Below are 27439 nucleotides of genomic sequence, written 5' to 3'. Positions count from 1 at the left end.
TCGGCGCCTCCCACGCTGCATTCCATGCCGGCATCATGTGACTATACACTTCCTCCTTCAACCCGAAAGGAGGAAGTGTATGTAATCATGTGACGCCGGATTGGAACGCAGCGTGGGAGCGAAGAAGACGCCTGATGTTAAGAGCATCCCTGATTATCACTCACTGATGCTGGAAGCACACAATTTTCCAGTTCGATCGGCAGGAATCGGGCGATTATTCCCGATATGTCCAATCATTAGAAAATCGATGCCTTTATCGATCGGGAGCAGTTCGGCCATGTACACACACTACAACTTCCTGTCCGACCACCCGTCCATGGGACTGGAAACTGCAGCGCGTTTCCAGCATAAGGTACAACACTAAACATCTGTGCAAATTATAAAAGTAACTTCAGTCTCCCAGATAATCTTTTATATGTATTCCTGATCTTCCACTGATTAGGTTTGATTTATTACTCTTAGGCCCCAATCACACTAGAGCGTTTTGCCGCGATTTTGGCAAAACGCTCAAACACTAGCGCTTTTTAAAAGCGCTAGTGTAATGAAACCCTATGGGCCCGTTCTTACTTGGGCGATCTGCGCTAATCGCCGCAAATCGCCCGAAAACGCAAAATGCAATCGCGTCGCCTGCACTATTTTCAGGCGATTTCCCGGCAATCGCATTTCATTGCTGTAGAAGCGCTCAACGCGATCGCGGCAAAATCGCCACAGTGTTCACTGATTTTTCCGCGTGAAGTCGCGGAAAAAAATCACTCCTGCAAAACGCCGGAAAAAATCTCCGGCGTTTTGCGTTTCTAAGTGTGAATGGGGCCTAAAGCAGTTTTGACTGTGGTGCCGGAGTAATGGCAGGTACACACTATGAGATTTTCTGGCAGATTTACTGTCAGATCGATTTTTCCCACATGTTTGATCTTATTTCTGAGCATTTTCCGATCGATTTCCTATTGAAGTGAACGGAAAACATTTGGAAATCGATCAGGAAATGCTCTTAAATCGATCGGAAATCAGATCGGACATGTTGGAAAAAAATCGATCTGACAGTAAATCTGTGTACCTGGCATAAGTTTAATGCTGCCTTCTGCACCTACTGCCCACTGGATAGTGGACTACATTTCCCAAGATCCATTGTAGGAGCGGCTGATTAGTGGGGATATGAAGTGACGACGGTAATAATAAAATCACACTAACTGCAGCAGTCATCCCCGCACAGAAAAAACATGCATCCTAACTTTCTCCTGTGACTTGAATTCCACTGTCTATTAATGACATTGCCAGGCAAGTAGCTTACACACCATATCCTATGCTGATACTAGTGTTACCCACCCAAGTTCCAGAACTGTCTCCTAGCAAGTTCCCAGCCCTGAGTACATCTACATCCGCTCCTCAGCAGCATCCGGCTGTCTGCACCAGGTGTCATGACATTTTACATTGAATGTAAACCTACTTTATCATCTGCCTGGAGTAGTCATGTCAAATATCAGCTATAGCCATCTGTTTTTACAATGTGAATATTTTACATGCTGCATAAGGACCACTATACAAATTATTCAGCCCCTAAGGACCGGCTTTTGTGCCCTGCTCTGAAGAGCAGACTCCTGTCCTCGTCCCTCAGCTTTTATCTGCATCTGAAAAGGTTTCTCTTTCCCGTTTTATAATCTCTCACATAAATGCTATAATCCTCCCTTCACAGGATTGTACAGAGCCATCCGCCATCTTATAATGGAGGCCCTTATCGGCTTGGCTGATATATTGTTTGTGCGGTAGGCTACGGGATCTCCAGGGACTAGGAAAAAATATTCCTCTCGAGGTTTTTTTTTCTTCTCGGAAAGTGATAACATCAAATCTGGATCAGAATTCGGGATGAATTGTCACACGGTCCCTAACGGAAGAGTGACATTTGTCACCCTCCACATCAATAAAGCCATTTTTACATGTTGTCTCTGCTGAAATGTTGGAGTTAAATGTCATGTGAAACTAATAAAGGGGGAGCCTGACAAAGGTATCAGAGGTGTTCTATAAAATAAGTGAGGTAGAAGTATGTTAGTTGTGAAAGATACAGAGGCTGTCATTCTAGTTCTAGTAGGTGTAATGTCCTGGCTATATGGCAGATCCTTTAGCTATAAATTATTAGATCGCTCACCTGGAACAGGTGTGCACAGTAAAGCTACGTACACACGTGCATTCAGAGTCTATGGCTGAAAGTATTAGAGGCAGAGGATCAGCAGTACAGCCTGGCAATGTGCATTGCTTCAACATAGCTCCTAAGGGCCCTTTTCCACTAGCAATCGCTAGCGTTCGCGCTAAACGCTAGCGATTTTGATTCAGCAAGATTAAAAATTTCCCAGCGATTTCCCTACGTTTGCGATCGCGATTTTGCTATGCTATGCACTGCATAGCAAAATCGCCGCGAAAATCGTTTCGTAGTGGAAATTACCTAGCGCGATTCCTATGTTATTTAGAAAACCGTAGCGATTTTAAAATCACTAGCGATTTGCGATTCAGCAATCACAAACGCTCTAGTGGAAAAGGGCCCCAGCTGTCCCTCTTTTAGGGAGACAGTACCTCTTTGGGAACCCTGTCCCTCTTTTGTCCCTCTTTCAGGACTGATGTACAGATCTATATAAATATATGCATTGTTCTACTGAAAAATGTGTTTAATTGACTCTAAACTTTATTCCCATGCTTTAAATTGATATAGTTCTTATTTTCAAATGTTAATATGAAGGATAATGGACAAGAAAAGAAAGGACCAGTGTGATTTGTATTATAAAACAAGATATTTTTCTTATGAAATCTTTATGGTATACATAACTAGGGTTGTGTTGGTAAGGGGGGGGGGGGTGGCAGAGGTGGGGCTTAAGCGTCCCTCTTTCTTATCTCAAAAAGTTGGGAGGTATGGTTTTAAATTAAATAAGCCTCCATATTCCTTTTACTTCAGATTCCCTTTAAAGGGAACCTAAACTGAGAGGGATATGGATGTTTCCTTTTAAACAATACCAGTTGCCTGACTCTCCTGCTGATGTCTTTAGTTGCAGTAGTGGCTGAATCACACACCTGAAACAAGCATGCAACTAATCCAGTCCGACCAGTCAGAGCACCTGATCTGCATGCTTGTTAAAGAGACTCTGTAACATTAAAAAGATCCCCTGGGGGGTACTCACCTCGGGTGGGGGAAGCCTCCGGATCCTAATGAGGCTTCCCACGCCGTCCTCTGTCCCACGGGGGTCTCGCCGCAGCCCTCCGAACAGCCGGCGACTGTGCCGACTGTCAGTTCAATATTTACCTTTGCTGGCTCCAGCGGGGGCGCTGTGGCGGCTTTCGGCACGGAAATAGACGGAAATACCCGATCTCCGTCGGGTCCGCTCTACTGCGCAGGCGCCGGAAACTTGCGCCTGCGCAGTAGAGCAGACCCGACGGCGATCGGGTATTTCCGCCTACTTCGGCGCCGACAGCCGTCAGAGCGCCTGCGCAGGAGCCAGGAAGGTAAATATTACGTCCCCGCTGCACGGAGGGCTGCAGCGAGACCCCTGACGGATGGAGGATGGCGTGGGAAGCCTCATTAGGATCCGGAGGCTTCCCCCACCCGAGGTGAGTACCCCCCAGGGGCCGTTTTGTCGTTACAGTTCCTCTTTAAGGGGCTGTGGCTAAAAGTATTAGAGACAAAGGATCAGGAGGAAAGTCCGGCAACTGGTATTATTTTAAAAGGAAAAATCTATATCCTTTTCAGTTTAGGTTCCCTTTAAAGTGTACCTGAGACAACAGGACATCAAAGTTTTATACGTACTTGAGGCTTCCTTCAGCCCCATCCACGCTGATCCCTCTCTCGCAGCCATCCAAAGCCTCCTGGATCTTCCGGTAGAAGCCCTGTTATCTCCTCCAGTCGGGGCGTACTGCGCGCACGTGGCTTGGAGCGTTCTGCGCCTGCATAGAACTCTACCAGCTGCGGGAGCGTGACGGAAGAGCGCACGCAAGCTGACTGCACCTGCGCCGACTGGCCGACGATAACGTAGCTTCTACCGGAGAATCCAGGAGGCTTTGGACGGCTGCGAGAGAGCGAAGGGGCTGGCGGAAGCCTCGGGTATGCATAAACCGTATGTCCTGTCGTCTCGGATACACTTTAAGGACCTGCCAAGGTTCAGTAAAGTCCTACAAGTGTAAATTGACAATACTACTGAGGTGGTAATGCTGCATTGAACACAGTCTTGCCACCAGCACAGCTAAAAATGATCCACTGCAGGATCCCTTTAAATGATACAGCCGAAGTGACCACCCTTTCTGGCATCTCCCTTTGAGGCATGGGCAAGGACCATCCATAGTGTTGCTGAAACACAAGACAGTGATGCAGATACCCATCAACCCAGGGGAGTAAATAGAAATCACAGGGCCCCCCTGCAAAACTTTGGATGGGGCCCTCCCCTCGCCTTCTCTCCATGCCCAGACTCCTCAAGCATCACTACAGGACATAGCACTTGGGGAAGGGTAGAACAGGCTGTACACAAGATCCTGCTGAGCACTGAATAGGGACTGTCTACAAATCTTTTTATGATTCCTTATCAGTGGCTGAGCAGACACACTCATTAGAACAACTGAGCAAAGAGCAGAACGTTTTTTACTCTCCTTGCCCTCAGTTGTCAGTCTGTCAGGACGGCGCCCCCTGTGGCTTCTGGGCCCCCTTGCAGATGCATCCGTGGCAGGGTCTATTGTTACGCACCTGCATTAACCCCTACAGACATGGACACAGAAGACTGAGAAAGAAGAGCAGCCCTGGATCAACGTTTTGTAAAAGCAAAATCCATAATGCCCCTTTTACACTAGCGTTGCTTCCATCTCATCACATTGGCAATTAAAGTCAGTGGGGCATGACACTTCCTGCGATGGGCTCCAGCTGGCGCAGAAGCTGCAGTGTGTTGTCACGCACCACGTGGGTACAGGAAGCAATGCAAGTCAATGGTAACGTGAGCATTTCCGAATATTTGGTCAGTTTGCGGTGTGGTGCGCATGCGCAGATTTTCTGATGAAGTTACTTCATGTCCAGCAGTATACACAACTTTTTGAAGGCAGGTTGCCTACAATTTCCCTGTCAACGCAGTCTGACGCATATAATGCTGTGTGTGTAATGGTGCGGTAGATGTTTTGCCACTCACAAATCGCATCGCACCAAGTGTAAAAGGACCCTAATACCTACATTTCAACTTTAACCACTTCACATCCAGACCTTTTTTCCCCACTTATGGACCAGAGCAGTTTTGACAGTTTAGCCATGTCCTTATTTAATCAGAAATAACTTTATCCCTACTTAGGACACAGAAATGAAATATATATTGCTTTATCAAGACAAGACAAACTAGGCTTTCATTGTATGCCACGTTTTCCCTCGAACAATTTTGTTTTCTATGAATTTTAATGGGAAAATCAGTTTTACCAATTCCAGTTTAAAAATAAAAAGTGCTACTGTAGATAAAAAACACAAATTTTGTTTGGCTATTCTTACTGCTTATCACAAAACTTAGATTATGTTCCGGTCACAATTTATAGTGAAATTATTTGATTTTGAAATAATGCTACAGAGTGTATTTTTCGTGAAATGAGAAATTAAAAGTATTTTTAATAGTAAAAATCAATCTCATTAGCTCAGGGAACATATATTCCCATTCACCAATTAGTGCTGCATCAGATAGTGCCAGAAATATGCACAGGAGCAAGCCCAATCCTGCACAGCACTGCTTCTGCTACAAGACGTATATCTACTGACTCGTGGCTTAGATGAAGTCACAGAGGACGTATATCTACTGACTTGTGGATAAAGTGGTTAAACATCAAAACATCACAGAGATATGGTGTTGCAGATAAACAGATGAGTGACATTTGTCTCACCCAGTAAGAAGTGCCAGAGTGTCTGTTTTAGCATTGCTCTGTGGATGGGAGGGTGGGTGATGGAGTTGAGCAGAGCTCTCTTCTCTGGGCTGGAAAAGATAATACTTCCCAGCTTGCCTCGGTCCAACTCCCCACTTTCTAGTACAACATCTTCTCCAAAATGAGAAATAATCTGATTGTAGGCTGGGGTGCCCCGCTGGACCACTGCAAGAGACAACAAATGTTAGAGGCAGCTTTACTTGTTGCAACAATTTTAAAAAATGTCAACTTGGGTACAAATATTTAAAGGGTCAGTCTAATAAAAAATAAATATAAGTTTTGGATTCATGTCATGTCAAATCACCCTCTGCGACCTTACAGGTCTCATATTCTCTGTTCAATGCCGGAGAGCAAGCTGCTGGGGGTTTTCCGTGGCCGGTTTCATACAGCGGATTGGCGGTAGCGTTGCGGTGTGGTCCTGGAGCTGCACCGCCAAAAACAGACCTTTGGGGATTACCACATTACCATCTGGCAGGTGGTCAAGCTTTACTTCCTGTTAGCCAATCGATGACGTGCGCGGAAGCATACTGCTAAAAAATGCAGTGGGTCGTTTTGAAACATGCGTGTCGCCATAGACTCACATGACTTCTGGCCCACCGCAGGAGCCGCACAGCAACGTAGGTATGCGCTCGTGTTACATAGGCCACTTCCGGCGCACCGCGGGTAGTATGATCAACCCCACAAACTTTCATTGCCCTGCGGTTTGGTGCAGAAAAGGCCAGTGTAAGAGGCCCCTGAAGGACTTTCAATTGGTCTTTTTTCTTTCGGAAAATTGTGACTTTTTTTTTCAAAACTAGTTTCAAGAGTCATTGAAAAACATCCATTATATTAAAGAGAACGTGAAGTAAGAGGTATATGGAGGCTGCCATATTTATTTCCTTTTAAACAATACCAGTTGCCTGGCAGCCCTGCTAAAAATTCTGGTATAGCAGTGTCTGAATCACACACCTGAAAGAAGCATGCAGCTAGTCTTGCCAAAATTTGATCTGCATGCTTGTTCGGGGTCTATGGCTAAAAGTATTAGAGGAGGAAGATCAGGACTGCCAGACAACTGGCATTGTTTAAAATTAGAAAAACAAAATGTCAGCCTCCATGTCCCTCTCACATCAGGTTCCCTTTAAATTCATAAAGGAGTATAAAAATATATAAATTGCCCAGTGTTCCATTTTTAGCATACATTGAAAGTCAACACCTGATATTTGATCACTGCTCTGCTTAAAGGGACTCTGAGCACCTCTCATGGGCATGCCTTTAAAGAGGAACTCCAGTGAAAATAATGCAATAAAAAAGTGCTTCATTTTTACAATAATTATGTATAAAGGATTTAGTCAGTGTTTGCTCATTGTAAAATCTTTCCTCTCCCCGATTTACATTCTGACATTTATTACATGTTGACATTTTTACTGTGGGCAGGTTATGTAGCTGCTGCTAGCCGTTTTGGCTGTTAGAGACAGCTGTAAATAGCTAATTCCTGTCTGTGAACCTTGTTACATTGTAACAAACTACCAAAAGTACCACGGTCCCAGAGCTTCTTGTGGGAGGGGTTTCAGCACAAAATCAGTCATACAGATGGTCTGTTTGTGAAAAGGAATAGATTTCTAATGTAAAAAGGGGTATCAGCTACTGATTGGGATAAAGTTCAATTCTTGGTTGGAGTTTCTCTTTAAGAAAGACAACTTCCAACAAAGTCGTGCTATGACCCCTCGGGAGGAGCCTCTTGCAATGGCCATGTGTGTCACTTCCTCTTCCTGCTTAATTCAGTGATGCACTTCTCTAACAGAGAAGACGGGTGACCTGGAAGTTATAATATAGCAAAAATGCATACAACGGCGACTCAGGCATCAAATGAAAGAGGAGAGAACAAGCTACAGAAAGGTATGCATCTTTAAAAGGGAAGGTTCAGGGACTATCAAAAATAAATAAAAATCCACATCCACCTACCTGGGGCTTCCTCCAGCCCGTGGCAGGCAGGAGGTGCCCTCGGCGCCGCTCCGCAGGCTCCCAGTGGCGCGCCCAACCTGGTCAGGCTGGCGGCCAGGTCGGGCCTCTTCTGCGCCCCAATCTGCGTCTCACTGGTGCACGCTGATGTCCTCTGGGCTGTTCTGCGCAGGCTCAGTAGTTCTGAGCCTGCGCAGTACAGCCCGGAGGACGTCCGATGACGTCAGCGCGCACCAGTGAGACGCAGATTGGAGCGCAGAAGAGGCTCGACCTGGCCGCCGGCCTGGCCAGGTCGGGCGCGCCACCAGAGACCACCGGGAGCCTGCGGAGCGGCGCTGAGGGCACCTCCTGCCTGCCACGGGCTGGAGGAAGCCCCAGGTAAGTGGATTTGGATTTTTATTATTTTATGCCTGTGCCTGAACCTTCCCTTTAATTACTTTGCAGTACTGGTTGGAGTCTTAAAGGCATGCCTGTGAGAGATGCTCGGAGTCCCTTTAATGCTGGTAATAAGGGGATCCCTGTAATGTACTAAGTACCTGACTATGTCAATGTGGACTGCATAGTGTCTTCTGAAACTGACGTTTGGTGGCACAGAGATTATAATATGGAGGAATTTCTATATAGGGGATCACAGGATTTTGACGTGCTGACACAAACAACAGATCTCCCAAGAGTGCTTCTATAAATGTTCTGTATAGTGCAGTAACATAACCTTTATAAAAGAAAATCCAGATCTATATGAAGAAATAAACAAACACTTGGACACTGCTGCACAATGCAGTTCATAACCTTTATTAGTGCATTTCATTTGGTCCATGTCAAGGAAAGATGACAGTAAACGCACCTTCTCTGGCAATGACATCAGCGTCAATCACAGCGCAGCCTAATTCTCTTAGGATTGAGACGACAGTGCTTTTACCCGATGCAATTCCCCCTGACAGGCCAACCAAGAACATTGCTGCAGAGAGGAGAGACAACACAAAGCAAGGTGTAAACTGTGATACAGGACAAAGGTCATCATATGATATGGTGGCTTGTTGTAGAACAAAAGGCTGATTTACTAACTTGTAAACCTGGCCTGTACTAGTAAAAGTAAGTAAGAGTTTAAAAACCCCTGAATAAGTTCATTGGCGTTTTTAGTTATTTTATTTCTCTATGCAGGACAGCCTACTATGTAAATAAAATCAATATATATATATATATACACACATAGAAAAATAGAGTGTAGTAAGCCGTCTAGTAAGGTATTGGGCGATTTTCTACCACATTGTCCAGTCAATGGACATATGTAAAGAAGAAAAAGGTGGAGGCACTGTAAATTGCAAAAAGGTACCTTTTAATGAACAGTGTACAGACATCGGGTGTGCAGTGCGGGTGATGGAGGCCTGACAGCCGTTTCGCTTAACAAGCTTCCTTGGTACACTTTATCGGCCTCTGAGGAAGCTTATTGTTAAGCGAAACAGCTGTCAGGCCTCCATCACCCCCACTGCACCCCCGATGTCTGTAGACTGTTCATAGGGACTCTGAGCAGTGCAGAAACTATGGAAAGATGCATACCATTTTGAAGCTCTCTTTCTCCTCTTTCCAACGATTTATAAACCACCGCCCTACGCCTTTTAGTTTTCGCTATTTTCGCTATCAAAATCGCGGCCGCTGCGAGAGAGCAATAAGCCTGGAGGGGGCAGGAGGAAGCCGCAGGTATGTATATTTTTTTCATTTACTGCCCATCTCAGGTCTCCACTGTAATGAGAGGTATGTGTAGGCTGCCATATTTATTTCCTTTTAAACAATACCCGTTGCCTGGCTGTAATCGTCTGCCTCTAATACATTTAGACCCTGAACAAGCATGCAGCAAGTCAGGCGTTTCTGACATTATTGTCAGATCTGCAAGATTATCTGCATGCTTGTTTCTGGTGTGATTCACACTACTGCTGCCAGGCAACTGGTAGCAGGGCTGCCAGGCAACTGGTACTTATTAAAATATATATGTCAACCTCTCCACATACCCTTAACTACAGTTGTCCTTTAACCACTTCCCGACCGCCGCATGTACAAATGGCGGCCGGGAAGTGGACCTCGCAAGGACCGCCGCATATACAATTGGCGGTGGTCCTTGTACGGGCATAGGCGGAGCGATAGCGTCATCCGTGACGTTCGGAAGCGCCGGTGGGTTACTAGCACCCGGATCGCCGCATACAAAGTGTATAATATACTTTGTAATGTATACAAAGTGTATTATACAGGCTGCCTCCTGCCCTGGTGGTCCCAGTGTCCGAGGGACCTCCAGGGCAGGCTGCAGCCACCCTAGTCTGCACCCAAGCACACTGATTTCCCCCCCCCTTCCCCCTGATCGCCCACAGCACCCCTCAAACCCCCCCCCCCCTGCCCACCCCCCAGACCACTGTTAGCACCCAATCACCCCCCTAATCACCCATCAATAACTCCCTGTCACTATCTGTCGACACTATTTTTTTTAACCCTAAACTGCCCCCTGCTCCCTCCTGATCACCCCCCCACCCCTCAGATTCTCCCCAGACCCCCCCCCCCCCTGTGTACTGTATGCATCTATCCCCCTGATCACCTGTCAATCACCCATCAATCACCCCCTGTCACTGCCACCCATCAATAAGCCCCTAACCTGCCCCTTGTGGGCAATCTGATCACCCACCCACACCAATAGATCGCCCGCAGATCTGACGTCAGATCACCTCCCAAGTGCAGTGTTTACATCTGTTCTCTACCCTAAACACCCACTAATTACCCATCAATCACCCCCTATCACCACCTGTCACTGTTACCCATCAGATCAGACCCTAATCTGCCCCTTGCGGGCACCCAATCACCCGCCTACACGCTCAGATTGCCCTCAGACCCCCCCCCCCCCTTATCAATTCGCCAGTGCAATATTTACATCTGTTCTTCCCTGTAATAAGCCACTGATCACCTGTCAATCACCCATCAATCACCCCCTGTCACTGCCACCCATCAATCACCCCCTGTCACTGCCACCCATCAATCAGCCCCTAACCTGCCCCTTGCGGGCAATCTGATCACCCACCCACAACAATAGATCGCCCGCAGATCCGACGTCAGATCACCTCCCAAGTGCATGGTTTACATCTGTTCTCTACCCTAAACACCCACTAATTACCCATCAATCACCCCCTGTCACTGCTACCCATCAGATTAGACCCCTATCTGCCCCTAGGGCACTCAATCACCCGCCCACACCCTCAGAACGCCCTCAGACCCCAGCCCTGATCACCTCGCCAGTGCATTGCTTGCATCTATTCCCCCCCCTAATCACCTCCTGTCACCCCCTAGCACACCTACCCATCAGATCAGGCCCTAATTTGCCCCGTGTGGGCTCCTGATCACTCGGCCAAACCCTCAGATCCCCCTTCCGATCACCTCCCCAGTGCATTGATTGCATCTATTTTCCCCTCTAATCACCCCCTGAGACACCCATCAATCACCTCCTGTCACCCCCCTAGCACTCCTATCCATGAGATCAGGCCCAATACAACCTGTCATCTAAAAGGCCACCCTGCTTATGACCGGTTCCACAAAATTCGCCCCCTCATAGACCACCTGTCATCAAAATTTGCAGATGCTTATACCCCTGAACAGTCATTTTGAGACATTTGGTTTCCAGACTACTCACGGTTTTGGGCCCGTAAAATGCCAGGGCGGTATAGGAACCCCACAAGTGACCCCATTTTAGAAAGAAGACACCCCAAGGTATTCTGTTAGGTGTATGACGAGTTCATAGAAGATTTTATTTTTTGTTAGCGGAAATTGTTTTTTTTTTTTTTCACAAAGTGTCATTTTTTACTAACTTGTGACAAAAAATAAAATCTTCTATGAACTCGCCATACACCTAACGGAATACCTTGGGGTGTCTTCTTTCTAAAATGGGGTCACTTGTGGGGTTCCTATACTGCCCTGGCATTTTAGGGGCCCTAAACCGTGAGGAGTAGTCTAGAAAACAAATGCCTCAAAATGACCTGTGAATAGGACGTTGGGCCCCTTAGCGCACCTAGGCTGCAAAAAAGTGTCACACATGTGGTACCGCCGTACTTAGGAGAAGTAGTATAATGTGTTTTGGGGTGTATTTTTACACATACCCATGCTGAGTGGGAGAAATCTCTTTGTAAATGGACAATTGTGTGTAAAAAAAAAAAATCAAACAATTGTCATTTACAGAGATATTTCTCCCACCCAGCATGGGTATGTGTAAAAATACCCCCAAAAACACATTATACTACTTCTCCTGAGTACGGTGATACCACATGTGTGGCACTTTTTTACACCCTAAGTGCGCTAAGGGGCCCAAAGTCCAATGAGTACCTTTAGGATTTCACAGGTCATTTTGCGACATTTGGTTTCAAGACTACTCCTCACGGTTTAGGGCCCCTAAAATGCCAGGGCAGTATAGGAACCCCACAAATGACCCCATTCTAGAAAGAAGACACCCAAAGGTATTCCGTTAGGAGTATGGGGAGTTCATAGAAGATTTTATTTTTTGTCACAAGTTAGCGGAAAATGACACTTTGTGAAAAAAAACAATTAAAATCAATTTCCGCTAACTTGTAACAAAAAATAAAATCTTCTATGAACTCACCATACTCCTAACGGAAGTCCATTGAGCACCTTTAGGCTTTACAGGGGTGCTTACAATTAGGCACCCCCCAAAATGCCAGGACAGTAAACAACACACCCCACAAATTACCCCATTTTGGAAAGTAGACACTTCAAGGTATTCAGAGGAGCATAGTGAGTCCGTGGCAGATTTCATTTTTTTTTTTTTGTCGCAAGTTAGCAGAAATGGAAACTTTTTTTTTTCTTTTTTTGTCACAAAGTGTCATTTTCCGCTAACTTGTGACAAAAAATAAAATCTTCTATGAACTCACCATGCCTCTCAGTGAATACTTTGGGATGTCTTCTTTCCAAAATGGGGTCATTTGGGGGTATTTATACTATCCTGGATTTCTAGCCCCTCATGAAACATGACAGGTGGTCAGAAAAGTCATAGATGCTTCAAAATGGGAAAAAAAAATCACTTTTTGCACCATAGTTTGTAAACGCTATAACGAAACAATATAGGCTGAATGGGTTTTTTTTTTAAATTAAAAACATGTTTGTCCACATTTTTCGCGCTGCATGTATACAGAAATTTTACTTTATTTGAAAAATGTCAGCACAGAAAGTTAAAAAAAAAATCATTTTTTTGACAAAATTCATGTCTTTTTTGATGAATATAATAAAAAGTAAAAATTGCAGCAGCAATCAAATAGCACCAAAAGAAAGCTTTATTAGTGACAAGAAAAGGAGCCAAAATTCATTTAGGTGGTAGGTTGTATGAGCGAGCAACAAACCGTGAAAGCTGCAGTGATCTGAATCGAAAAAAAAGGGTCTGGTCCGTAAAGCCCACGGTCCTCAAGTGGTTAAGAGCCCCTTCACCAAGATTTGTTTAAAAGGTGGCCATTAACAGTAAAATCCCACGTCCAATCGATTGCTTCCAATTGCCGTGGTAATTGATCGGAAAAGGTCAGTCATGCTCATTAATGGCCAAATTCCAGCTACCCAATTTGATCAATTTTTCGAATCGATCCCAGCGATTTGATTGGTTAACAGGTATTCAGCTGTTAATGGGCACAAATGATCGATTACCAGACTCTGGATTGTACCGTTACTAGCCACCTTCAAACAAATATTTGTGAAGGGGCCCTTAAAGTAAACCTGAGACCTATAAAACAAAATAATTTATATTTACCTGGGGCTTCCTCCAGCCCTCTGTATTCCGTTACCAGGTATAAATTACAGGGAGTGCAGAATTATTAGGCAAGTTGTATTTTTGAGGAATAATTTTATTATTGAACAACAACCATGTTCTCAATGAACCCAAAAAACTCGTTAATATCAAAGCTGAATATTTTTGAAAGTAGTTTTTAGTTTTAGCTATTTTAGGGGGATATCTGTTTGTGCAGGTGACTATTACTGTGCATAATTATAAGGCAACTTAACAAACAAATATATACCCATTTCAATTATTTATTTTTACCAGTGAAACCAATATAACATCTCAACATTCACAAATATACATTTCTGACATTCAAAAACAAATCAGTGACCAATATAGCCACCTTTCTTTGCAAGGACACTCAAAAGCCTGCCATCCATGGATTCTGTCAGTGTTTTGATCTGTTCACCATCAACATTGCGTGCAGCAGCAACCACAGCCACCCAGACATTGTTCAGAGAGGTGTACTGTTTTCCCTCCTTGTAAATCTCACATTTTATTATGGACCACAGGTTCTCAATGGGGTTAAGATCTGGTGAACAAGGAGGCCATGTCATTAGTTTTTCTTCTTTTATACCCTTTCTTGCCAGCCACGCCGTGGAGTACTTGGACGCGTGTGATGGAGCATTGTCCTGCATGAAAATCATGTTTTTCTTGAAGGATGCAGACTTCTTCCTGTACCACTGCTTGAAGAAGGTGTCTTCCAGAAACTGGCAGTAGGACTGGGAGTTGAGCTTGACTCCATCCTCAACCCGAAAGGGCCCCACAAGCTCATCTTTGATGATACCAGCCCAAACCAGTACTCCACCTCCACCTTGCTGGCATCTGAGTCGGACTGGAGCTCTCTGCCCTTTACCAATCCAGCCACGGGCCCATCCATCTGGCCCATCAAGACTCACTCTCATTTCATCAGTCCATAAAACCTTAGAAAAAATCAGTCTTGAGATATTTCTTGGCCCAGTCTTGACGTTTCAGCTTTGTCTTGTTCAGTGGTGGTCGTCTTTCAGCCTTTCTTACCTTGGCCATGTCTCAGAGTATTGCACACCTTGTGCTTTTGGGCACTCCAGTGATGTTGCAGCTCTGAAATATGGCCAAACTGGTGGCAAGTGGCATCTTGGCAGCTGCACGCTTCACTTTTCTCAGTTCACGGGCAGTTATTTTGCGCCTTGGTTTTTCCACACGCTTCTTGCGACCCTGTTGACTATTTTGAATGAAACACTTGATTGTTCGATGATCACACTTCAGAAGCTTTGCAAGTTTAAGAGTGCTGCATCCCTCTGCAGAGGTGCTCTGCTTGCTATAACTGAATTGCTGTTGTTTATCCCCTGCTTATTGCCTGAAGAAGTGGGCTGTGCCCGCGAAACACGTTGCATCTTTGGGGTATTTTCAATAAATGTGTATATCTATATATTTACAGTCCTTGGTGTCTGCTTTAACGGAGGCTAGTCCACCACTTCCTCCCAGCAATTTTTTAAAAATTGTATGTACTTTTATCCTTCTGGCGCCTCTGTTCACCTACCAAGCCTCAGAGCTGGTTCACACTGAGGGTGATTGCCTTACGCAAGTGCAGGGTCGCCATAGAGAGGCTCAGACACACTATAAGCGCTTTTTAGACCTCAGAGCTTTATGAGAGCTTTTTAAAAACCGCTACCATTGACTTACATTAAAATCGTGCGATTTTACCAGAAGTCAATAGGAGTGTTTTTAAAACAGCTCTCAGAAAGTTCTGAAGGCCAAATGTGCACAGAAAAGTGCTTATAGTGTGTCTGAGCTCTGATCACACACCCATCACGCATACCATAAAGATTTCATAAGAAAAATATGTTTTTTTATATTTCATATATATTATATTTCCACACTGGTCCTTTCTATCCTGGTTAATTTTCCTTCATATTAACATTTTAAAATTAGTAATATATCATGGGAATAAAGTTTAGAGTCAAATACATTTTTAGTAGAGAAATATATACATATTTACATAGAAAGAGGGACAAAGTCCTGAAAGAAGGACAAATGAGGAGGAAAGAGGGACAGAGGTACAGGGCTCCCAAAGACGGACTGTCCCTCCAAAACAGGGACAGTTGGGAGCTATTGAAAATTGTATGGTGTGTGCGCTAGGCTTAACGTTACAGGAAAAAAAATGGGTGATAGAACACTGACAGTTGCATTGGTCTGGCATAGCTTCCAGCAGGTTGTAAACCTAAGATAATTTTCTTAAATAAAATGTAATGAACAATAAAGTCAGCTGAAAACATGGGCAAGTCTGTCACACTGCAGAACAAGTTACAGCGCCCACCACAGACTGACTTATACGAGAACACGGATGTCTAACGAGCCCACCAGACGTCACAGACAATACAAGAGCCCCTAAGGAATCCTAAATGACACTAAATCACGGACCACTTACCACCTGCCCTACGCCAGCCCTCACTCCTAGGTAGGACCTCCTCCCAAGGAGTTCTCCCATTGGCAGACACTGCACATTCAACCAATAGGCGCTTACTAGATCCGACTACTGGCAACACCAACAACTCTTCCGGATCTCCATCATTACTTCCGCCCTTACTGTGCGAACATATTCCGAAAGAATGAACAGTTGCTAGGACGCAGGAGGCGCTATCAAGGCTGATAGGCTAGACAGTTGCGAGAGGAACCAATCAGCAGCCAGGGTGGGACATAGAGCATATTATCGAGGATTAAAGGGCGGGGTGGAGTACAAGCAAGGCGTGGCTCGTTAGCTGTCAGTCATGATGGATTAGTGTTCAGTGTTGTTATGAAAATGACAGCCAGAATGTAGTTAGGTAGCACAATGATAGAAAATACTGGAAATTTAGAGTGACCATCAGGGAGACAGTCTTGATTGTACAATCTTACCAAATCAATGAGTACATTGAGCAAGTATATACGGAATCAATATCAATCATATCAAAGAGAAGTGGTAAGATTGTATCATTGATGGGCAATTTTAGGGCTCATTTCTACTGAAAATTGTTATCTGCACTTTATGCATGCTCAAATTGCAATTTTCTCTGTTTACAGTTGCCTGTTGCAACACAATTATCGTGCATTTGGGCGAATTTACTGCAAAATTGCATTTGTGATTTTCGAATGTAAAAATAAATTCAAAACTGAAAAGTTACAAGAAAAATTGCTCAACACTCCGTTTGCTACAATATGTTATTTTCTACCCCTTCTTTAAGGCCTCGTTCACATTCCGTTACGTTCGCGTATCCATCCACATTGGGCGGGTTTTGTGGCTTTTTTTTGGCCCGGGGTCCTCTCCGGCGCAAGATGCCCACGCAGGCGGCACAGGATGTCCACTGTGCCTGCGAGAGTGGCTCTCAGAGTCTCACTGACATCATCCGGACTGTACTGCGCAGGTGCAGTAGTTCTAGGCCTGCGTAGTACAGCCCTGATGTCAGTGTGACGCACGCTGGAGCGCAGGACGATGTCGACCTGAAATGGGAGCCACCAGAGGTACGGCGAGGGCACAGGACAGCTGAAAGGGGCTGGAGGAAGCCAGAGGTAAGTAGAGGTTTAATTGCCCTGGATCTACCCTGATACCTGAACTGACATGTGACATGATGAGATAGACATGTGTATGTACAGTGCCTAGCATGCAAATAACTTTCCTGGACCAAACATGGCGGCATACATATGGGTATTGGCTCCGCCCCCGAACCTGATAGGACAGATCACCTATAAGATTTCCGCTCCGCCCCCCTCCAGCCATTCTTTTTTCTGTCCTCGAATGGACAGCTTTGCCTATATTGTATTTCCAGTTTATTGTTTTGTTCTTTTCATCTATCTATCTATCTTTTTCTACAGGTACTTACTTATTTCCCCTGTGCCCAGCGGGTTCAGCCTCTCCCGCTGTTGAGGACGTCTGTACCCTTAAACAGGGTTTAATGTCGTCCTCATTCATGTGCCCCAGCGTGTCTGGAGTGCGGCTTGCCCTGCGCTGCAATGGCGCCGCCAGTTTTCGCCGCCTCCCTCCCTCCACCCCTCCATGCGTAGGCTGTGACGTGAGATCTCGCGAGATGCGAGATTTCGCTTTGGAAGTTCCTGATTGGCTGGGCGCCCTGATATGGGCATACAGGAAGCCGCAGAGCAATGGCTGCGCGCTGTTCCTGGCGTCCTGGCGGAGGAAAGTTGTATGTGTTCGCTCCTGGATGCGGAGCCTTGCTGATCCCTTACTGGAATCTTACGGAAGCCTGCTGAAGCCTTGCTGAGGCCTTGTTGAGGCCTGTTGAGGCCTTGCTGGTCCAGATTGCGGAGTCTTCCTTGCCATTCACCGCTGTGGGTCAGACTGATCGTTCCTTGGGGCTTGATTCTTCGGAAGAAGGTATGGAGTCATCTGCCATATTCTAGAAATGCCAATGTCGCTACCTGCATTATGTGAAGGTTGGCTAGTAATTGTTCAATCCTTCTCTTAAACAGAGATATGGATCCTAGAGAGCAGGTGGAGGAGGTGGTCATTAACAGGTATAGACTACTAAATGTAGTCTTTCTGTTTATGCACATGGTGTCATCATATATAATTTTCCTGGCACAGGGTTCCTATGGGATGTTCAGTAAAAGAGTGCAGTTCCCCTTTGTCTTAATTTAGTCATAAGGGAAGTGATTGAAGCATATTGTATATGTTATACTATCTTGCAGTTCGGAAGGAGGAGGCCGGGCAGTATCCAAGCACCGATCCCCGTCTAAGGCCCGGCGGACCAGGTCGAAATCAAGGGACAGGAGCAAGAGCCGTCGTTCCCGGAATAAATCGGCCAAGAGGAACAAGTCCTCCAGAGATCGTAGATCCAGGTCCCAAAGTAGGAACAAGAGACATCGGAAGGAGTCCTCGAGGAGGCGGGATTACCGCTCCAGATCAAGATCAAGGGACAGGCGTTCCAGAGACAATAGAAGGAGGCGATCTCCGAGTAGGGATCGTTATTCTTCTTATAGAAACAGAGGACGTTATGATTATAGGTCCCCTAAGAGGTCCCGTAGGGATTGGGACATTTCGCCTCAGTCTGAGGCCCTTGAGCCATTTCAGAGGCCCATACAAAATAAGTGTTGGTCCTGTTCTCAGCCAGCTATGCCAGATAAGAGGGTCTGTGAGGCCTGTTTTGCGGAGCTTGGAAGAGAGAGAGACACTGATAACCAGCAGGTACTGGCCTTTATTCAACAAGCGGTTAGAGACACCTTCCAGAGTATGGCACCTCCGCAACCAGCAGCGACAGGGGTCCCTCAGGCACCATTGGAGGATCCCCTCCCTCAGGAGGATTCACCGCAAGGGGGCTTCAGTTTCGCGCTGGTGCCAGCATTTCTAGCAGCCATAAAATCAGCTATTGACTGGCAGGAGGAAGAGGGTTCGGCTCACGAGCCAGATAGATACTATCCTCACCTCGACCAGCAACCAGAGGCGTTCCCGTTCATGAAGGTCATTAGAGAAGTGATCATGAAGGAATGGAGTAAAGTAGAGCAAAAGGCCTCTCTTAACAACAGATTCTCAAAGCTTTACCCTTTAAAGCAGGAGGATGCTAAGCTACTGGATTCTGCACCGGCTGTGGACGCTTCAGTCATCAGATTGGCCAAGCACGTGACGCTCCCCATGGAAAATGCTATAGCCTTTAAGGAGCCTTCCGATAGAAAGATTGACACAGACGTCAAGAAGGCCTTTTTAGCGTCAGGAGCCGCATGCAAGCCAGCTATTGCCTTAACTTCCTTGGCAAAAGCTACCCATGTCTGGGTAGAGAATGTGGAATCAGCCCTGAATTCGGGCGCGGACAAGCAGGAGATAATAAAAGCTTTGGAGGAGCTAAAGCTAACCGGGGACTTTATGGGAGAGGCAGCAATTGACGTTATCAGATCAGCCGCCAGGTCAATGCTGCACAGCGTCACGGCCAGAAGAGCTCTCTGGTTGAAACCTTGGTCCGCCGACGCAACATCCAAAGCAAATTTGTGTAAGATTCCTTTCGATGGGTCTTATCTATTCGGCCCTCAGATGGATGATGCAATTTCAAAGGTAATTACAACAGAGAGAGAACATGTGTGCATCAACCAAGTGAACCTGACAAATCTGGCTTTGCAAATTTGGCCTATTGGCTAATCACGAGACATTGCTCATGCAAATAAGCATTTGCTTTCGCATGCCTAAATATGCAGGGTCAAAAACCAAAAACCGCAAAACAATCGCCCTGCGGGAATTAGTTCATGCTATATAGCACTATCCAGGGGCGCCACGAGGAGGCTTCCCATTGCCCCTTATGTGTCGCGCCCAGGTTATGCGCATACAGCAGAACGCAATGGACGTTGAGGTAAGTGCCTGTTTTTAATCTTGGGAGGTGTGTGCGGGCGGCTCTGCCCGGCGCTGGCCACGCTGGGGAGATCGCCTGCACCCCCCAGCCTCCGCCTCCGGGGTGCCGCTGTGTGGGTTCCAGGCGGTGAGAGTGCCTGGGACCCCTGCGGCCCCCCGGTTGTATGGGGGCAATGGGAAGCCTCCTCGTGGCGCCCCTGGATAGTGCTGTATAGCATGAACTAATTCCCGCAGGGCGATTGTTTTGCGGTTTTTGGTTTTGACCCTGCATATTTAGGCATGCGAAAGCAAATGCTTATTTGCATGAGCAATGTCTCGTGATTAGCCAATAGGCCAAATTTGCAAAGCCAGATTTGCCAGGTTCACTTGGTTGATGCACACATGTTCTTTCTCTGATTGTAGTTAGCATTGCATTTCTTTTTTCTGTGGGCAGGTAGTGAGTGGCTTGTTTTAGGAGGTGAGAGCCCTGGAGCAGGCTATTTACGCCTGTCCGCCCCTTATGTGTCGCGCCCAGGTTATGCGCATACAGCAGAACGCAATGGACGTTGAGGTAAGTGCCTGTTTTTAATCTTGGGAGGTGTGTGCGGGCGGCTCTGCCCGGCGCTGGCCACGCTGGGGAGATCGCCTGCACCCCCCAGCCTCCGCCTCCGGGGTGCCGCTGTGTGGGTTCCAGGCGGTGAGAGTGCCTGGGACCCCTGCGGCCCCCCGGTTGTATGGGGGCAATGGGAAGCCTCCTCGTGGCGCCCCTGGATAGTGCTGTATAGCATGAACTAATTCCCGCAGGGCGATTGTTTTGCGGTTTTTGGTTTTGACCCTGCATATTTAGGCATGCGAAAGCAAATGCTTATTTGCATGAGCAATGTCTCGTGATTAGCCAATAGGCCAAATTTGCAAAGCCAGATTTGCCAGGTTCACTTGGTTGATGCACACATGTTCTTTCTCTGATTGTAGTTAGCATTGCATTTCTTTTTTCTGTGGGCAGGTAGTGAGTGGCTTGTTTTAGGAGGTGAGAGCCCTGGAGCAGGCTATTTACGCCTGTCTGCCCCTTATGTGTCGCGCCCAGGTTATGCGCATACAGCAGAACGCAATGGACGTTGAGGTAAGTGCCTGTTTTTAATCTTGGGAGGTGTGTGCGGGCGGCTCTGCCCGGCGCTGGCCACGCTGGGGAGATCGCCTGCACCCCCCAGCCTCCGCCTCCGGGGTGCCGCTGTGTGGGTTCCAGGCGGTGAGAGTGCCTGGGACCCCTGCGGCCCCCCGGTTGTATGGGGGCAATGGGAAGCCTCCTCGTGGCGCCCCTGGATAGTGCTGTATAGCATGAACTAATTCCCGCAGGGCGATTGTTTTGCGGTTTTTGGTTTTGACCCTGCATATTTAGGCATGCGAAAGCAAATGCTTATTTGCATGAGCAATGTCTCGTGATTAGCCAATAGGCCAAATTTGCAAAGCCAGATTTGCCAGGTTCACTTGGTTGATGCACACATGTTCTTTCTCTGATTGTAGTTAGCATTGCATTTCTTTTTTCTGTGGGCAGGTAGTGAGTGGCTTGTTTTAGGAGGTGAGAGCCCTGGAGCAGGCTATTTACGCCTGTCCGCCCCTTATGTGTCGCGCCCAGGTTATGCGCATACAGCAGAACGCAATGGACGTTGAGGTAAGTGCCTGTTTTTAATCTTGGGAGGTGTGTGCGGGCGGCTCTGCCCGGCGCTGGCCACGCTGGGGAGATCGCCTGCACCCCCCAGCCTCCGCCTCCGGGGTGCCGCTGTGTGGGTTCCAGGCGGTGAGAGTGCCTGGGACCCCTGCGGCCCCCCGGTTGTATGGGGGCAATGGGAAGCCTCCTCGTGGCGCCCCTGGATAGTGCTGTATAGCATGAACTAATTCCCGCAGGGCGATTGTTTTGCGGTTTTTGGTTTTGACCCTGCATATTTAGGCATGCGAAAGCAAATGCTTATTTGCATGAGCAATGTCTCGTGATTAGCCAATAGGCCAAATTTGCAAAGCCAGATTTGCCAGGTTCACTTGGTTGATGCACACATGTTCTTTCTCTGATTGTAGTTAGCATTGCATTTCTTTTTTCTGTGGGCAGGTAGTGAGTGGCTTGTTTTAGGAGGTGAGAGCCCTGGAGCAGGCTATTTACGCCTGTCCGCCCCTTATGTGTCGCGCCCAGGTTATGCGCATACAGCAGAACGCAATGGACGTTGAGGTAAGTGCCTGTTTTTAATCTTGGGAGGTGTGTGCGGGCGGCTCTGCCCGGCGCTGGCCACGCTGGGGAGATCGCCTGCACCCCCCAGCCTCCGCCTCCGGGGTGCCGCTGTGTGGGTTCCAGGCGGTGAGAGTGCCTGGGACCCCTGCGGCCCCCCGGTTGTATGGGGGCAATGAGAAGCCTCCTCGTGGCGCCCCTGGATAGTGCTGTATAGCATGAACTAATTCCCGCAGGGCGATTGTTTTGCGGTTTTTGGTTTTGACCCTGCATATTTAGGCATGCGAAAGCAAATGCTTATTTGCATGAGCAATGTCTCGTGATTAGCCAATAGGCCAAATTTGCAAAGCCAGATTTGCCAGGTTCACTTGGTTGATGCACACATGTTCTTTCTCTGATTGTAGTTAGCATTGCATTTCTTTTTTCTGTGGGCAGGTAGTGAGTGGCTTGTTTTAGGAGGTGAGAGCCCTGGAGCAGGCTATTTACGCCTGTCCGCCCCTTATGTGTCGCGCCCAGGTTATGCGCATACAGCAGAACGCAATGGACGTTGAGGTAAGTGCCTGTTTTTAATCTTGGGAGGTGTGTGCGGGCGGCTCTGCCCGGCGCTGGCCACGCTGGGGAGATCGCCTGCACCCCCCAGCCTCCGCCTCCGGGGTGCCGCTGTGTGGGTTCCAGGCGGTGAGAGTGCCTGGGACCCCTGCGGCCCCCCGGTTGTATGGGGGCAATGGGAAGCCTCCTCGTGGCGCCCCTGGATAGTGCTGTATAGCATGAACTAATTCCCGCAGGGCGATTGTTTTGCGGTTTTTGGTTTTGACCCTGCATATTTAGGCATGCGAAAGCAAATGCTTATTTGCATGAGCAATGTCTTGTGATTAGCCAATAGGCCAAATTTGCAAAGCCAGATTTGCCAGGTTCACTTGGTTGATGCACACATGTTCTTTCTCTGATTGTAGTTAGCATTGCATTTCTTTTTTCTGTGGGCAGGTAGTGAGTGGCTTGTTTTAGGAGGTGAGAGCCCTGGAGCAGGCTATTTACGCCTGTCCGCCCCTTATGTGTCGCGCCCAGGTTATGCGCATACAGCAGAACGCAATGGACGTTGAGGTAAGTGCCTGTTTTTAATCTTGGGAGGTGTGTGCGGGCGGCTCTGCCCGGCGCTGGCCACGCTGGGGAGATCGCCTGCACCCCCCAGCCTCCGCCTCCGGGGTGCCGCTGTGTGGGTTCCAGGCGGTGAGAGTGCCTGGGACCCCTGCGGCCCCCCGGTTGTATGGGGGCAATGGGAAGCCTCCTCGTGGCGCCCCTGGATAGTGCTGTATAGCATGAACTAATTCCCGCAGGGCGATTGTTTTGCGGTTTTTGGTTTTGACCCTGCATATTTAGGCATGCGAAAGCAAATGCTTATTTGCATGAGCAATGTCTCGTGATTAGCCAATAGGCCAAATTTGCAAAGCCAGATTTGCCAGGTTCACTTGGTTGATGCACACATGTTCTTTCTCTGATTGTAGTTAGCATTGCATTTCTTTTTTCTGTGGGCAGGTAGTGAGTGGCTTGTTTTAGGAGGTGAGAGCCCTGGAGCAGGCTATTTACGCCTGTCCGCCCCTTATGTGTCGCGCCCAGGTTATGCGCATACAGCAGAACGCAATGGACGTTGAGGTAAGTGCCTGTTTTTAATCTTGGGAGGTGTGTGCGGGCGGCTCTGCCCGGCGCTGGCCACGCTGGGGAGATCGCCTGCACCCCCCAGCCTCCGCCTCCGGGGTGCCGCTGTGTGGGTTCCAGGCGGTGAGAGTGCCTGGGACCCCTGCGGCCCCCCGGTTGTATGGGGGCAATGGGAAGCCTCCTCGTGGCGCCCCTGGATAGTGCTGTATAGCATGAACTAATTCCCGCAGGGCGATTGTTTTGCGGTTTTTGGTTTTGACCCTGCATATTTAGGCATGCGAAAGCAAATGCTTATTTGCATGAGCAATGTCTCGTGATTAGCCAATAGGCCAAATTTGCAAAGCCAGATTTGCCAGGTTCACTTGGTTGATGCACACATGTTCTTTCTCTGATTGTAGTTAGCAATTTCAAAGGTGACTGGGGGAAAGTCTGGTCTGATCCCACAAGATCGAAAGCAGAGGCCATTTAGGCAGCAGACGTCTAGAAGAAATCCCAGTACCAGGTTTCAGCAGTCAAGATCGTACAGACCGAGCCGACAGTTCAATAGGAATTGGAAGGGGACCCAGGCCTCCTTTGCTAAGGGTTGGAAGAACAAGGCCTCATCCGATCCCCAGCAGAGTCAAAAGCGTTTTTGATGGGACGTCCACTCAGGATTCCCAGGTGGGGGCCAGACTGCACCGTTACTGGGAATCTTGGGTGGGAATAATCAAAGACCCCTGGGTGGTGAACACTCTGAAGGTGGGACATTCTTGGAGGTTCAAGAGGAGACCTCCACGGTTCAAGTTCACACCCACGAAGATCCCACGAGACAAAGAGAGGTATCTAGCTCTAAGGGATTTTGTGCAGACGCTGCTCAGACAGGAAGCAATCATTCCCATCCCAGTCGAGGAAAGTCATGTAGGAATCTTTTCACCACTATTCTTGGTAAGAAAGTCCTCAGGAGGATGGAGGCCGGTCCTCGACTTGAAGTTTCTAAACAAGCACATAAGTATAAAACACTTCAAAATGGAATCCTTGCAGTCAATAACCTCCATGATAGCTGTAGACGACTGGATGACAACGGTGGATTTGGCAGACGCCTACTTACATATTCCCATCAAGAGCGAATTTCAGAAGTTCCTCAGGTTTGCAGTAGAGGGAAGATGCTATCAATTTCGATGCCTACCATTTGGCCTGTCTACAGCCCCAAGGACCTTCACCAAGATCCTGCTTCCGGTAGTGGCGTATCTAAGAGTTCAGGGGCTGAGAATTTATCATTACCTAGACGACATCCTGCTGCTCCATCAAGATTGCCAGGGCTTACTGCAGCATCAGAAGACCTTGCTCAGTCTACTGCAACAGCTCGGTTGGTTGGTCAACTTCGACAAGAGTCAGCTATCCCCGGCTCGGGACTTAATATTTCTGGGGGCAAGGTTTCGGACAGTACAGAACCAAATCTCCCTACCAGATCAGAAGGTAGAAGCGATACAGAGAAGAGTTCAGAGATCTCTGCGAGTCACAAGTTTGTCAGCGAGAGACTGTCTAAGCCTGCTGGGTTCTCTGTCATCTGCAATACCGATGGTGAAGTGGGCCCACTGGTTTCTCAGGAAGTTCCAATTCTTTTTCCTTCTTCACTGGAACAAGAGGAGCCTGAATCAGAGGTTCTACCTCCCTCTGGATGTGAAGAGTTCTCTTCTCTGGTGGACCAGGGAGCAGAATTTGAGGAATTGTCGGCGGATTCAGCCAGATCCCCCAGTGGTAATCACGACCGATGCCAGTATCAGAGGATGGGGAGCCCATTGCAAGGATGTGCAAGTTCAGGACAGGTGGAGGACGATACAGGAAGGTGTACCCTCCAATCTCCTGGAGTTAAGAGCGGCCTTCATGGCTTTGAAGGCTCTTCAGCATATGATCTACGGGAAGTCAGTGTTAATGAGAATAGACAATGTAACCGCAGTGGCCAATATCAGAAGACAGGGGGGGACTCGGAGCGGGTCTCTCCTTCAAGAAACCGCACATCTCATGACCTGGGCAGTGAAGAACTTGGCAGACCTAACGGCAATCTATTTGCCAGGGGAGCAGAATACCTTGGCGGATCAGCTGAGCAGGGAATTTGTGGATCCCCACGAGTGGTCCTTAGACAAGGAGGTCTTCTCGGAAATCACCAAGAGATGGGGTCTTCCACAGGTAGACCTATGCGCTTCCCCGAGGAACAAGAAGGTTCAGAAGTTTTTCTCTCGGTTTCATCACCCCTCGACGGCAGGAGTGGACTGTCTGGTCCAGAAGTGGGACTTCGATCTGGGTTATGCTTTCCCTCCGTTCCCTCTGATTGCGAGATTCCTTCAGAAACTGTGCAGAGAATCATGCACGATCATCACTATACTTCCCTTCTGGCCCCGAAGGCCTTGGTTTGCCCTAGCAACATTTCTAAGTATGGAGGATCCAATCAGGTTGCCAATGAGTCACAAACTCCTGTCCCAAGGGAGCATCCTTCATCCGAGGGTCAAGGAGCTGGATTTAGCGGCCTGGAGGTTGAAAGGAAGAGGTATGAGAACATCGGATGTTCCAGACAGGTGATAGAGACTCTTCTAAAAGCAAGAAAACCTTCCACGAATTCCACATACTACCGGATATGGGAAAGATTTGTGAGTTTCGCTTTGGAAGGAGGATTCCATAGCATGAAGCCGGAGGTCCAGAACATCCTTGACTTCTTGCAAACGGGAGTTGATAAAGGCCTTAGTGTGGCAGCCATAAAGGTTCAGGTTTCAGCCTTATCAGCATTGACAGGTCATCGATGGGCCACTCACTCTATAGTGGTGCAGTTTATCCAGGCACTTCTTAAAATGCGTCCTCCCAGGAAGCCCTTCTTTCCAAAATGGGACCTGTCTTTGGTACTGGAGGTTTTGTCCTCTCCTCCATTCTTTCCTCTTCCGTCCTTGTCATTAGAAGATCTAACGATGAGAACAGTCTTCCTAACAGCGATGGCCTCGGGAAAAAGAGTGTCAGATCTCCAGGCTCTGGGCTGCTCTGGCAACCTTTTGGAGTTCTTCCCAGACAGGGTTGTGATTAGACCAGTGCTGCAGTTTGTTCCGAAAGTAGCCTCTTCGTTCCACATAAATCAGGAGCTTTCTTTACCCACTCTTCTGGCGGAGGAGAATTATCATCCTTTAGACGTGGGGCAGTCCATAAGACTGTATCTGGAAGCTACAGCTTTGTTCAGGACCTCAGAATATCTGTTTATCAATTTCAGAGGCCCCAGGAAAGGAATGCCAGTAACCTCTAGAACTATTGCTTCGTGGCTGGTAAAGACCATACAGAAGGCTTATATTCTTAAGAAATTACCGGTACCTACTGAAGTTCAGGCTCATTCAACCAGGGGCATGGCTGCTTCCTGGGCTTGTTTTTCTAAAGTCTCTGTAGAGTCTATTTGTAGAGCAGCAGGGTGGTCTTCCGTTAATACTTTTTTGAGACATTACCATGTTGACCCTGCTTCCTTGTCATCTGTTGATTTTGGGAGAGCTGTATTGTCTGTATAAATAAAGTGTTAATCTTTTTGCAACAGTTCCCTCCCTCAAGCGTGATTTGTTATATCCCATATGTATGCCGCCATGTTTGGTCCAGGAAATCGGAAAATTGATACTTACCTTCCGTAATT

At 47.5% G+C, this 27439-nt stretch overlaps 1 protein-coding gene across 3 annotated transcripts in view; it reads right to left on the bottom strand.

The window, feature by feature from the left end:
- DCAKD (dephospho-CoA kinase domain containing) overlaps positions 1-27439 on the bottom strand; it is a 70725-nt gene that overhangs the window by 19695 nt on the left and 23591 nt on the right. For 2 of the 3 annotated variants that reach the window (XR_011025314.1, XM_068263520.1), the window contains exons 1-3: positions 16062-16201; positions 8696-8809; positions 5875-6078 (exon numbers count right to left, since the gene is read on the bottom strand). Coding sequence is in view for 2 of the 3 variants with exons in the window: in XM_068263520.1 (XP_068119621.1) it covers positions 5875-6078; positions 8696-8807 (316 nt within the window). In the remaining variant the exon portion in view is untranslated. Of the gene's footprint in view, positions 1-5874; positions 6079-8695; positions 8810-16061; positions 16202-27439 lie in introns of those variants that run through there. The other variant, XM_068263521.1, reaches the window with a different exon arrangement.

This window comes from Hyperolius riggenbachi, chromosome 12 (genome assembly GCF_040937935.1).
Source record: "Hyperolius riggenbachi isolate aHypRig1 chromosome 12, aHypRig1.pri, whole genome shotgun sequence".
NCBI lineage: Eukaryota > Metazoa > Chordata > Amphibia > Anura > Hyperoliidae > Hyperolius > Hyperolius riggenbachi.
Note: the sequence above shows the minus strand (reverse complement) of the source record. Positions and strands in the feature narration are given on the sequence as shown.